Source organism: Lonchura striata, chromosome 1A, assembly GCF_050655825.1.
Source record: "Lonchura striata isolate lonStrDom1 chromosome 1A, ASM5065582v1, whole genome shotgun sequence".
NCBI classification, from domain to species: domain Eukaryota; kingdom Metazoa; phylum Chordata; class Aves; order Passeriformes; family Estrildidae; genus Lonchura; species Lonchura striata.
In genome coordinates this window covers 27,817,187-27,829,241 of record NC_140741.1, presented here as the reverse complement: position 1 = coordinate 27,829,241, position 12,055 = coordinate 27,817,187, and the positions used below count along the sequence as shown (strand labels likewise).

Below are 12,055 nucleotides of genomic sequence, written 5' to 3'. Positions count from 1 at the left end.
TTCAATGTTGCTTTTACTCTTCAGGGGAACTGACAGCACACAATATGTTTTTGCAGAATTCCAGTGTCCTTAGTTGTCCAGTCACCCTTTTATGTACTCAAATACTGAAAACCATCTCTACGATTTCTTGCTACTACCATCAGAAGAATAACCCACACTCTTCCCATCAAACCTCACATGTACTTCTTCCACACCCAATGAATGAAAAAAAAAAATTCTGAGGAAGTGAAAAAAATTCATATCCATCTAGCCCACAAAATGAAAAGGAAATAGTCCTTGAAGGGTCATCAAATTAGTCTTGCAAATGCATGAAATCAACAAGACCACTGAATTTTACACCTTTCAATGATTCAGCCAGACTTACATTCTACAAAGTATTTCTAAAGTAAATTTAAGATTTTTTTTAAAGTAGGGTAGAGTAAGCTTTAATGTCCCTGGTTCAAATTTCTCCCTAAATACTTATCCCCCTCAAGTCTGCCATAAGACAGGAAAATTGAAAACACTCATCAATACTTCCACATCTGTAAGACTTCATATAAAGTTACCTGTTATAAAGAACTCTGTCACAATTCACATGGACTACAACCACTGCCAACAATTCTCTAAAGTCAAAACGAAATGGAAAGAGATCAAAAGACAATATTCTGAAAAGGCAGAAAGCCTTCAAATTGTGTGCCAATAGAACACCTGCATGAGAAGAAATGCTTTGTAATCAAAGCCACAAATCAATTTCCCTGAGTGTCATTCATATTATAGTGGGACTATACCACATAAGCTCCCAAATGCAGAACCACTTTTTCAATCTTCAAGCAAATACCTGCTTTTTTGTCTGCTTTGCCAAGTATTATAAATTGCTGTAATCAACTGAAGAAGAGATGCTACTAGTTGAGGAAAAAACTAATGAGAAAATACTTATAAAAAAAAAAAAACCTTTAAAAGAATGGAAAATATGAGTTTTTTAACTGAATGTTTTCTTAAGACTGAAGGGTTTTTTCCTTTATAAATGACACATACCTGTTCACTGCAGTGACATGCTATTCCAGTACACTTTCTCCACATGAACTCTACGTATGAAAAGACTGCATCAAAGAACATATGGTGACAGTTCTTGTAGATCTCAAAGCCACCTTGGCACATGATGGTATTTTCCAAGAGAAAGAAAATACATCATTGTGTTAACCTTCTCTTTGTGATTCAAAAGCACTTCAGGATATTTTGACATTAGAAAACAGAGAGTCATCTTTCAGTTCAGCATCTATATTTTAGCAGTCTTCACTAGGGATAAGTAGGTTTCAAATGAGCAATTCATCTTGCCTCTGTAGAAAACAGTATACCCAACTGGCAGAATTCTGAACTTGATCCTGAATTTCTTTTAAAATGTCCAAGAACCTAGGCTATCAAAAGCATTCCTTTACAATACTTCTAGTAGTACTGTCTAATTCCATGTTCTTTTTTGCAAAGTCCTCAACAATTTTACCTTATCTTTAACTGCTTCTTTTATAGTGAACCCTGATAACATACTGTACTGGTTTTGGCTGGGATTGAGCTACATTTCCAGATAGTAGCTGGCAGAGGACTGTGTTTTGGATTTGTGCTGGAAGCAGTGCTGATACCACAGGGATGTTTCTGTTACTGTTGAGCAGGGCTCACACAGCATCAAGGCCTCTTCTGTTTCTCACACTACCCCACCAGTGAGCAGGCCAGGGGTGCACAAGAAGCCAGAGGAGACACAGCCAGGACAGCTGACCACAGCTGTCCAGAGGGATACTGCACACTACATGGCATCATGCTCAGCATGAAAGCTAAGTGAGGGTGTGTGTGGATGTTAGCTGGGGCTAACTTTGCTCAGAGACTGGCGGGGCATCAAGTGTTTGGCAGCAATCAATTCTTTTCCTTTTGCATCATTTGTTCTTTCACAGGCTTTATTTTCTTCTCCTCTTAGTTGTTGGTTTGGGTTTTCCCCCCCAAATTATTACATCACCTTTATCTCAAGCCACATTTTCTAACTTTTACCTTTGCAATTCTATCCCTTCATCTCACTGCAGGGGAAGGAGTGGATGAGCAGCAGTGTGGTGCTTAGTTGCCAGGTAAGGTTGGACCCAAAACCATAATTATAACTCTGTTACAATGCCTTGAAATTTTGAAATTTGAAATTATAAACTCACAAACAGGTTTGTTCGGGTTTTTTCCCTCCATGTAGAGAGGTCCAAGCATGTAGTATTTTGTAGGAAAGTATTTTAGGTTCTTTTCCTGGCAACAGTGTTGAAGTTCCAGAGAGAAACTAACAGAATTTCAGCTTCCCTTGATTCCCTATGTTAATCTGTATTTAAAACAAGAGGACTATATCATAACACTTCTATAAACTTCTATAACACATAATTAAAAGGAATTCTAAGTAAATTAATTTTTTACTGAGAGGTTAATGGATTTTTATTTCAATACATGATATGCAAATATTTTGGGTTTGAAATTATTATCCTAAAGATCTGTAGCTTTATTTCAGGTTAACTAAATGAAGCTAGCAGAGGATGGAGATGACATCAGTTTCTGTTGTGAAAAAGTCTTTGTCCTCCTAATTCTTAAACTGCTACATTTTGGGAGAAGCATTAATTGTCTTGTTAGACAGAATGCCTCTCTACTTTTCAAAGACTATACTAGACACTTCATGCAAAGACTCCAGGAACTCAGTATAGTTGCAAGCAGATTTACGAAGACTAGCTGCTCCTACAACTCATGTTTCAGAAAAATAATGGAAACAGAAATGCTGAAAGCTCCACGAGTAACTCAGCAGAGGACATGAAAAATAAAATAACTAAATTAAAAAACCCCAAAACCTACTGTCATAGATCCAAAGGAGAAGCAACAGCCATATGGCTAAACTGAAACATACTCAGAATTGTCAGGTACTCTCAGGAAAGTACACTGAGGCTGAAAGCTCACCTCTCGTAAGAAGCCAAAATTTTCCAAGAGTGCAGGGATTCATAGTGCAGGGAACTATAATCTGAAAGCACAATGCACCAGGCCACTACTAGACTGGAAAACCTAGATTTTTAGTATACAAAACATTAAAATGGCAGAACTATATTTTTTTTTCTCCTTTCCCTTCTACAACACTGAACCAAAACCATGATTCATAAATACCTTTCTGTAAATGACTTTGATCAAAGTCCCTCACTCCCTCTGAATTCATAGGCTTTTCCTTTGAGACATGAAGGAACAACTAGGAGAAGAGCAGGAAATTCTACATTTAAGATGAGCATTTTAATTGCATTTTTTGATAAAGAAGTTTTCTGCATAAGCTCAAAACTCCTGCCAGCATTTAAATAAATCTAAAAGTACTTCAAATCAGGCATAAAATTTTAGCTTTCTCCTGCAACATTTTACAGCAAAGGAACAACTAAGAAACCAAGTTTAAGTGTTGCCTGTGCAATAATCCTTAACTGATGGATCAAAGCAGTTGAATTCAGTCACAAACAAGCAGTTCAGTGCTTGTTGATATCAGGGTAGCAAGGTTGTTAATGGAAAAAGCCTAGTAATTGTTAGTAGCTAATTAGCTACCACAAAATATAATTAAATATTAAAATCATAATCCAAATAATAGTAAAGGGTAAAAGGTTCCAAGCAGAACCCCAGTTTTCTTTTCCTCTTGTTGCAATGGAGAGGTAGCAGAGGTAGAAGATTTCACTTTGGTATCAGGGAACCAGAATGACACAGTGCTTCCTGCCTTCCACTGGCAGCTCCATCAAACATGACTGGGGAGAACACCATGAGGGTCTTGCTTGGATTCCCACTTCTGAAGAGGTCAATCCTACAAAATTCCCTTGGTGGTACCCCACTGATGAGCCTTTACCACCTCATGGTGGCATTCAAAGCTCAGACTCAATGATCTTGAAGGTATTTTTCAACTTTAACAATTCTATGATTTTTTTTTTTGTTTTTTCAAAGGAAGAAAAGAGACCCTGAAAAGCCAGAAAAAAGCCCACCCCAAACTATTCTAAAAAGTGAAAGGATACGTCACTGCATGATACTCACTAGAAGGTCACTTGGATAAAATAGACTGGATATTATTATCAAATAAAATTTCCACATCTGCCAAAACAAAATTAATTTTTAAAATCCATATGCTCATTTGAAATAACTGACTTCTGCACAGGTTGCTTCCTCTCTTTATAGCACTAACATTAGATAATTATTGGAATCAAGCGCATGCTATTGACAGGTGCCAGGCATCTTTACCAGTTGAGGCCATTTTAAAGGAAGTGTATGCAAAATTGAGAACATGAGCACAACTCAACAACCACAATATTAAAAAATTAAATTACTAATTAAATAAAAATGTATTAATTAACAACAGTGGTAGAAATAAACACTAAAGTGGGAACTGAGTCCATCAATAACTGTCCTTAAGCTTAATTTCCAATGAGTTGTCACTGAGTTTGACATTCATTTAAAGAGCTTTACAGCTGTCTCACCAGGTTGTTAGGAGTCAAGCAAGATCATTATTCATGATGTTTGACTGCAGGGCTTAAATTTTCTGATCATACCTTACATAGTGTTAATTAGTTTGAAGGCCATAAATAGTTAGGCTTTAAAACTACTTACTTGGCTCTACATAAGGCATAATACAATTTTTTCTTCAAAACCATAGGAAATCTCCTTTTATTGTCAAAGTCTTGACCAGGATGTCTCAAAATACTATACAGTCTAGGATACCAGAAAATCAGACTAATCTGAGTTATAGAACCAAACCAGTTCAAAAGCATACAGCATAACATATTATTTGTTTTCCACTCAATGATAGAATCTTCATGTAAAACTTTTTAGGTTATTTTCAGGCTGGTACAACAAAAAAATTAATTATTGCAGTATCCAAATCTTTATATCCTGATATTCATGGTATCTCCACAGAAAATGATTTTGCTCTCCTCTCTTTCAGAATACGTCATTCAAGTATACTTCATGTCTTTTGCCTGAAAAAGTCGGGAGTGGGTGGGGAGGGATGGGAGAAGGAAAAAAACTGAACTACATTACTGAATATCTAATAGAGGTATTTCGTAGAAAAATGTATCTCTATGAAAATGGGTCAATGGATCATGAAAACATTTGTAAATTGAGGGAACCATTTCAATTATACTAGACAACATAGTGAAATATATTTTGCCTAAAATTTTATAGGACAAAGCTTCAACTGTTTATAGATACAAAACTCTCCTGAGACAAGGACAGAGAGGATGATCATTTAGTGATTGAAGAAACACTGAAAAACAGACTTCAGTGAGTAGTCCTGTACATCATAGAATGGGGAGAAGGACTAGATGCATTCATGATTTTTTTGCTTAATATACACTGATCCTATATAGTCCTTTATTAATAACATGAAATACCTGATGCACAATTCCTGATCTCCCACAATCTCTAATTGTTTCAAAGCAATACTTCATACACATTTAGGTATTCAAAGTCAGTATGAAGAATTTGGTTTTAAATTTAAGCTCATTCAATTTTTGGAGCACATATACAATGTTCACCATTATATCCAGAATTAAGTATGCCAAAGAAAAGCATACCCTTAATTGGAGGAAAAGACAGTCACTTCAGTCTACTTCCTGCCACACAGACAAAAAATGAAGAAAGCTGTATATCCATATATATGTGTATACAACCAGGTGCCTATATATATATATATATAGGCATCTGGTTGTATACACATAAATGCGTGTTCACACACACAAAGATCCTCTGTGCAATGAAAAGAAGACACCAATAACTGTTCTATAATCAGTAATTAATTGCACCGTGATGTTACCTCTCTCATGTTTATTCCCCACTGAAACCTGTAATCACATCCTTGTCAAAAGATGCATTCAATAGCCTGGATTGCTGCAAGTACATCCACTGATATGTTCTCATTTTTCAGCTCCTAATCTAGAGCCAACCTTCCTTCAAAGCTATTTAAAATTAACACAACTCCGGAAGTACCTGTAGCAGAATTGCCAAGTCCTTTCTCTAAAAATTACTTACTGCCTAACTTGGTGCTTACAGCCAAAAAAAGTTTTTTCTTAGATCCTAAAACAATGAAAACATCTCTCCAAAGGTCTACCTAGGAAATAGATTTTAACTTTAATCTTCTAGTGTTTTAATTTCTCAGTCTCTCTCTTACACAAAGCTACAAGCAAACTAACAATGATCCAGATTTTTGTGAAATGTAGGGAGCATGTTTTAAACACAGAACAGTTGCAATGCTGACACTAACTCACTGAGCAGTCAGGACTATAAATTGTATTTATAAACCTTCAGAAGAGTATGACAATGACTATGTCATTATGAAAACCAAAGTAATTCACATATTAACATGTACATCTTCAGGAAGAAGGCAAAAAGCAGGATACAGCATTGTGTTCAACAGAACACTTAACATGCTCCTGTCCCAACAAGGTATGCTGAGAATCAGAGGTGCCTTTAAAAGCAACACACATTCCAGTCTCCCAACACAGCACATGCTGGCAAGTACAAGGAAACAAGAAGCAGCACACCTTCAATATAAGTCAGTCAGCAATCCACAGAAGACACCAACACCTGTACCTAAGGGCCCACATGTCTAATTCCTTAAGTTAGTTCAGAAGGTGGGTGGGTAGGAAACAAAGTCCTTCCAGTTATCACAAATTAAATACAACCATCTTTTTTCAGGTTTTCTCTTTCCTTCCTGGAAGTGCTTGAAAACACATGTTCCAATCCTTAGTGGGTGGCAAAACCCCTGTCTTTTGAAAGGTCTTACAAAGTTTAATTTCTTAAGTAATCTCCGTGACAATAAAGAATAAGCATCTACATGAAGGTATTTATTAAAAATACCACCACCAGTCAATGTTCACTCCATGTACTCCCCCGCCCCCCATTTCAGCCAAACAAGCTCCTCTTCCTCCAAAACACAGTGGCATTTACCTCACTGACCTTGGGACTGCCTTCCTCCAGTATTTCTCCCTCATCAGTTTGCATGGGAACAGGATCTGTGCAAAGCTCTGCAGAAATGCAAAATACTGCCTAAAAGATAAACAACAAAGATATATTTTAAAAACAGTTATTTTTCCACCTTTAACAATGTTATGTGAGACTGCAGTACACATAAACAACAATTCTAGGCGATGACCTTTAGTGATGCCATTCTGCACATATTTGCTGAAATAATATTTTACACAAACAAGAACTACTATTCAGGACAAGACAAACTACCTAATTAAAATAAAAAAATCCACTTAACAGGAATATACTTTCTTTTTAACTTTAAAGTGGCATTGCTGAGTATTTAATGTAGTCACTGATTTTACTCATTAAAGTCACAGTCAGCAAGGAACAACCATACAGATCAGAGCTGTGCAATTCTTTCTTACTAGGAAATAGCTTTTGTGCAAATATAAGCCTTAAAGGCACAACTTAAAGCCAAACTAAAGGTTATTTTGAAAATTGTTAAGACTTCCAGTGATCTCACAGTACCTCTGAAGTCTTACACTCAGGATTTTTTCCTTGACTTCATTTTAATAATAAATACATTCTAGAATCTAAATGGTTCAGGGAAACAGATAAAGTCATTCACATTCAGGTTGGCATTTCCAATTTAACCCAGGTCAAATGATCCCAGTGTTTCCAATATTCAACACTACTAAGTAATCTAATTTAATCTTTGTTTGACAGTATCAGGGCAGTTCCAACTGAAAAAAAATCCAAAATCTGCACCCCAAACTCCAGTCTTCAAATTGTAAAGTAAGTTATGGAAGGATGCAATACAATTAGGGAGACTTTGGTGTGTAAGATTAGAATGTCTACTACTCCAGAGGATGAGGCATCTTTCAGAGGTAATGGATCAAATTAATCAATTTAAGAGATCAAATGCACCAGCATAAATTCAGCAGGCATCTCTCACACTTTAAATGCAAGACATAAGCCATGACCAGATCTCTAACATTCCAGGTATATGGAGAATAAGGGCTCACACTGAATACAGTGAGTTAAGAATTATCTTAAAGCCAAGAGCTGTCAGGCTTTAACAGTTGTCCCTCTCAAGATTATGTAACTCCTCAGCTGCACCAGCATTTAACATCCATTTCAAGTCTCTCTGCTGCACACTGGCTACAGAACTGCAGAATTCTCACATTCACAGCAGCAATTCCAAGCCTGGAAACTGACAACAGAAAGCTTCTAAATGATGCATCTCCTTCACTTCCTTGCTAATGCCTGTTCAGAGTGTAAGGTGTCTGCACTCCAACCTCCTCTGTTATGTTGCACGTAGGTAAAACAACATCTGTCATGGCTGACACAAGGAGTGAAGAACACGTTTGACAAACATTAAAGGCCTGAAGCTACAAAATGTTACATACAACTTAATAAATCTTACAACCAACAAGCTGTTACATTCAGTAATATCATACACTCTAGTGCAAGGCATAACAGTTGTAAAGACTTAGAGCATAGTAATTTTCTTTTTCGGGAAAAGAAGGAATGAGGAGAAAATCAAACTCTTACCCAAATCCTCACTTAAACATTCTGCCTTCAGCGCATAACCAAAAATCAGAGGTATCAAATGCTAAGAATGACATCTATGCCAAGATTCTCTTCCTATAACAAATGTTTCTAGCTTTTTGTTCTGCACCCACAGTGGAGGAGGCCAGGCTGGGTAGTCCCTGTCCATGGTACTTCTTTGCCATGCTCATTTTCTGAAACCCACTCCAAAACTTCCAGAGCTAGGAGTTTTGGAGCACGATTTTGCAGTATCAGAATCAAATCATTGGGAAGCTCCTCAGATTTTTGTTAGACTGACAGTCTGATGTCTAACAGCCAAAACAGCTTTGGCCAGAAGGATTCCTGTGGCACTTACCTGGCCTTGAAGTCAGAGAAACAAGCAAGAATGAACTTGAGCTACAGAAGCATTTAAAAAAGCTTACATATAAAACAAGACCAGAAAGGTCAGACCAAGAGCACTGCAAAGGGAAGTCACTTTTCATTCAGAGTGCTGGAAGAACTCAAACATAAGCCTTTGAAAAACTGATGTGTTTTATCTTCTGAGATCCCTCACTACCAGAGGAATTGGCAGTATTTGATTCCAGTTTTTATACACTACTCCTGGAAGAAGACAAAAAAAATGTACCAACCAGTGCATCAAAGGAGAAAAGGTCAGTAGAACTAGGGAATTTAAAAAAATGGAAAGGCTACAAGAACAAAGAAAAGCAAGCTCTTCCACAGGCAACAGATTAAATGCACTGGAACTATCCAGAACACAAAGACTAGAGTAAGAAATTGAAAGAATAAACTGTTTTCCTTCTTCATTGTATTTTCTTTTTGCTAGAATTTCTATTTTCTCTCTTAATTTATCCCATAATTAATGTTTTATTTGCTTTAACATTTTAAAAATATGTCATATGTCATACAATACTTACAGTGAACTCACTCACATGGGATGGTAAAAAGGTAGAAGTTCTAAAAGGCTCAGTAATTTACTGGTAAACTTCACAAGTGAAAAAGAAAATCCACCAACAAAAATTTTTAAGTGGTGCTGGAAGATCCTAAGCCATAGACTACAAAAGGTGTTGCAAGAGGATATTTTGCTGAACACTGTCCTTTTGTTGTTTGGTTTGGGTTTCTTTTATACTTTATTGCATTTGCTTCTGGGTTCTTTCAGGAGACCAAACATCTTGCAATAAACTATGAGCCCAATTCAATAATTTTTACGTTATTTTGCCTACATAAATCATTGATTCCCTTAGCCACTGGCACAAGAATGCTGCAATGCAAGTACAAACTTATTTTATTGCCAAAAAGAGACATTTCAAGATTTCTGAATCCATGGGACACTACCTCTCTGGCAGACTTTTGTAGCAGTCACAACTGAGGGTGACTTCTTATTGCCAGCACATGAAGAAGTAACATAATTATTGCATGTTACAGACATGACCTCTTCAGCTCACCAGCTTCTGACTGGAATCCTGAAGGTCATTTATTTTATATATGGAGGATAGAAGAAAAGTAAGAATTTGTACTAGCATCCTATAGGATCAGGCAAATGCCAAAAGCCTAAAGGCATTTGTTTACTTATATTCAATGATTAATGTGATATGTCAAGTACCCAGGTGATAATATGAACCAGCTGGATTTCTTACCAACTTTAATGCCTACTACAATACTGTCCTGCCATTAAACAGTATGGTTTTGGGAGAATTCTGTTTGATATTTAGTCCTATTTTTGCTCCATCTCTTTCTGCAGCAAAGATGTACTAATTCTGTTTACTGGGATCAGCATGACGGATGCAGCTACCAGCCACTCAGTGTAAGCAGAACAATACAGTGTCTTTATGGATACCATCTCTGCACTACTGCATTCTAACACACTCTGCAAGCAAAACCTAAAAAAAATTTTGAACAAAATTTCCATATACTTATAAATCCCTGAAAAGCAATACCAGTGTACAAGGTACTTCCTTCTAGGCCTGATTTTCCCTCCACATAGGTAGGTCCAGCATGGAAAAATACATGGTCCTCAATAGCAAGAGAGAGCTGGAATTCCAATGGTTTTAAAGTTGGTTTCATCAAACAGGCATCACTGGGACTAAGCACCCTGTCTAATTCAAGGGTCTTTTGTGCAGCAACACTTTTTTTTTTTTTTAGATTGGCAGCAAGAATCAAATATGGACTAAAGAGAAAATCTGTTCTTCATCTGATAATGAAGAAAAAACCTACTTCAAGCTTCTAAAGAGTGCAGCTGCAAGAGAGGCACTTATTAATATACAACCAATTGTGATTCCTGTGCATTCCCAAGTCTAAATTGGATATGACCCACTAGAAACCCCCTGAAGGACAGTAAGGCTGCACCAAATGTAACCATTACAGACATTAAGCAAAAATTGAAGGTAGGTCTCAAACTCTCTCACAAAGCAAAACAGGCCCACAAGTGCTCTTCCAAGGCAGTGATCTTGTATACATGGCATACTTGAAACAAGAGCAGTTAGAACAAGGCACTACTTGACCAGTCTTGAATAAGACTGTGCTTATTTGACACAATTGTATTGACACACCACCACTGTCACCAGCCTCAAGGTACAAACAAAATACTCATTTTTAACACACAATCCAGCTATATTGTATTTAATTGCTAAAGCATTGTATTACATTGAGTCTGTTAAGAATGTACAGAAGCATAAAATGTACAGAAGAACAGAGTATTTTGTCACTTTAAATGCAAGTTGCTCTGAAAGCAGGAGCATTCAGAAGATAAAAAAACCTTTGACTATAACTTTATTGCTTATAGGAAACAATCACTTACCAATTTCAGTAACTTAAAAAATCTCAACATAAATTAACTAATTTTTAAAGAAAATGATACATCATATATATCAACTTCAGCTTACAGAAACAAATCATATCATGCAACAACATAAACTTCACACACAAACCCACGGGAAGTAACACATTAGAAAGCACATTAATACAGATCTACATCCTACAGTATCTTAAGAAACAGCACAGGCTATTGTTCTTCTCACCTCCAACTTTCAAGATCACAATAATGAGCTTTGGTTGATTTTTACCTTTGACAGTTTCCAAGGGCTGTCAAAGCCCACAAGGATCCGTACTGGCTACATTCAGTGCAAAAACAAAACCCTAAAAGGAGACAAAAAAAAAAAAAATTAAAACATCAACCAACCGTGGTCATTAGTAAATTAAAAACAAATATAAAAACAAAGGGCAGCTGCCTCGGAAGCTCAGGAAACCTAGATGCACAGAAGTTAAAGGAATAGGCTGCCACCAGGAAAATATTTTCTTAAAATTCTCCCCACAACCTCCCATCCAAATCTGGAAAAACAGTAAACACTGGTAGCATGTGTGAGAGAATCTCCTAGTGACTATGAGATACAACAGAACAGCAGGAGGCTCTAGAAACATAATTTGTATTCACAACTGGGAAAAACATGGGGTGAAACTGTACAGGAACTTGTACAACAACTGAGAGAACACACACAAGCATGTTTCCTTGCAGACAAGGGAAGAGATTATGTAATCCTACAAAAACTCC

At 36.7% G+C, this 12,055-nt stretch overlaps 1 protein-coding gene across 11 annotated transcripts in view; it reads right to left on the bottom strand.

The window, feature by feature from the left end:
- Positions 1-12,055, bottom strand: part of TNRC6B (trinucleotide repeat containing adaptor 6B) — a 132,764-nt gene that overhangs the window by 107,368 nt on the left and 13,341 nt on the right. For 9 of the 11 annotated variants that reach the window (XM_085570389.1, XM_021552718.4, XM_085570392.1 and 6 more), the window contains exons 2-3: positions 11,571-11,643; positions 6,940-7,038 (exon numbers count right to left, since the gene is read on the bottom strand). In XM_085570389.1, the coding sequence (XP_085426515.1) occupies positions 6,940-6,993 (54 nt within the window). In that variant the 5' untranslated portion in view covers positions 6,994-7,038; positions 11,571-11,643. The remainder of the gene's footprint in view (positions 1-6,939; positions 7,039-11,570; positions 11,644-12,055) is intronic. The other 2 variants (XM_085570386.1, XM_021552719.4) reach the window with 1 other exon arrangement.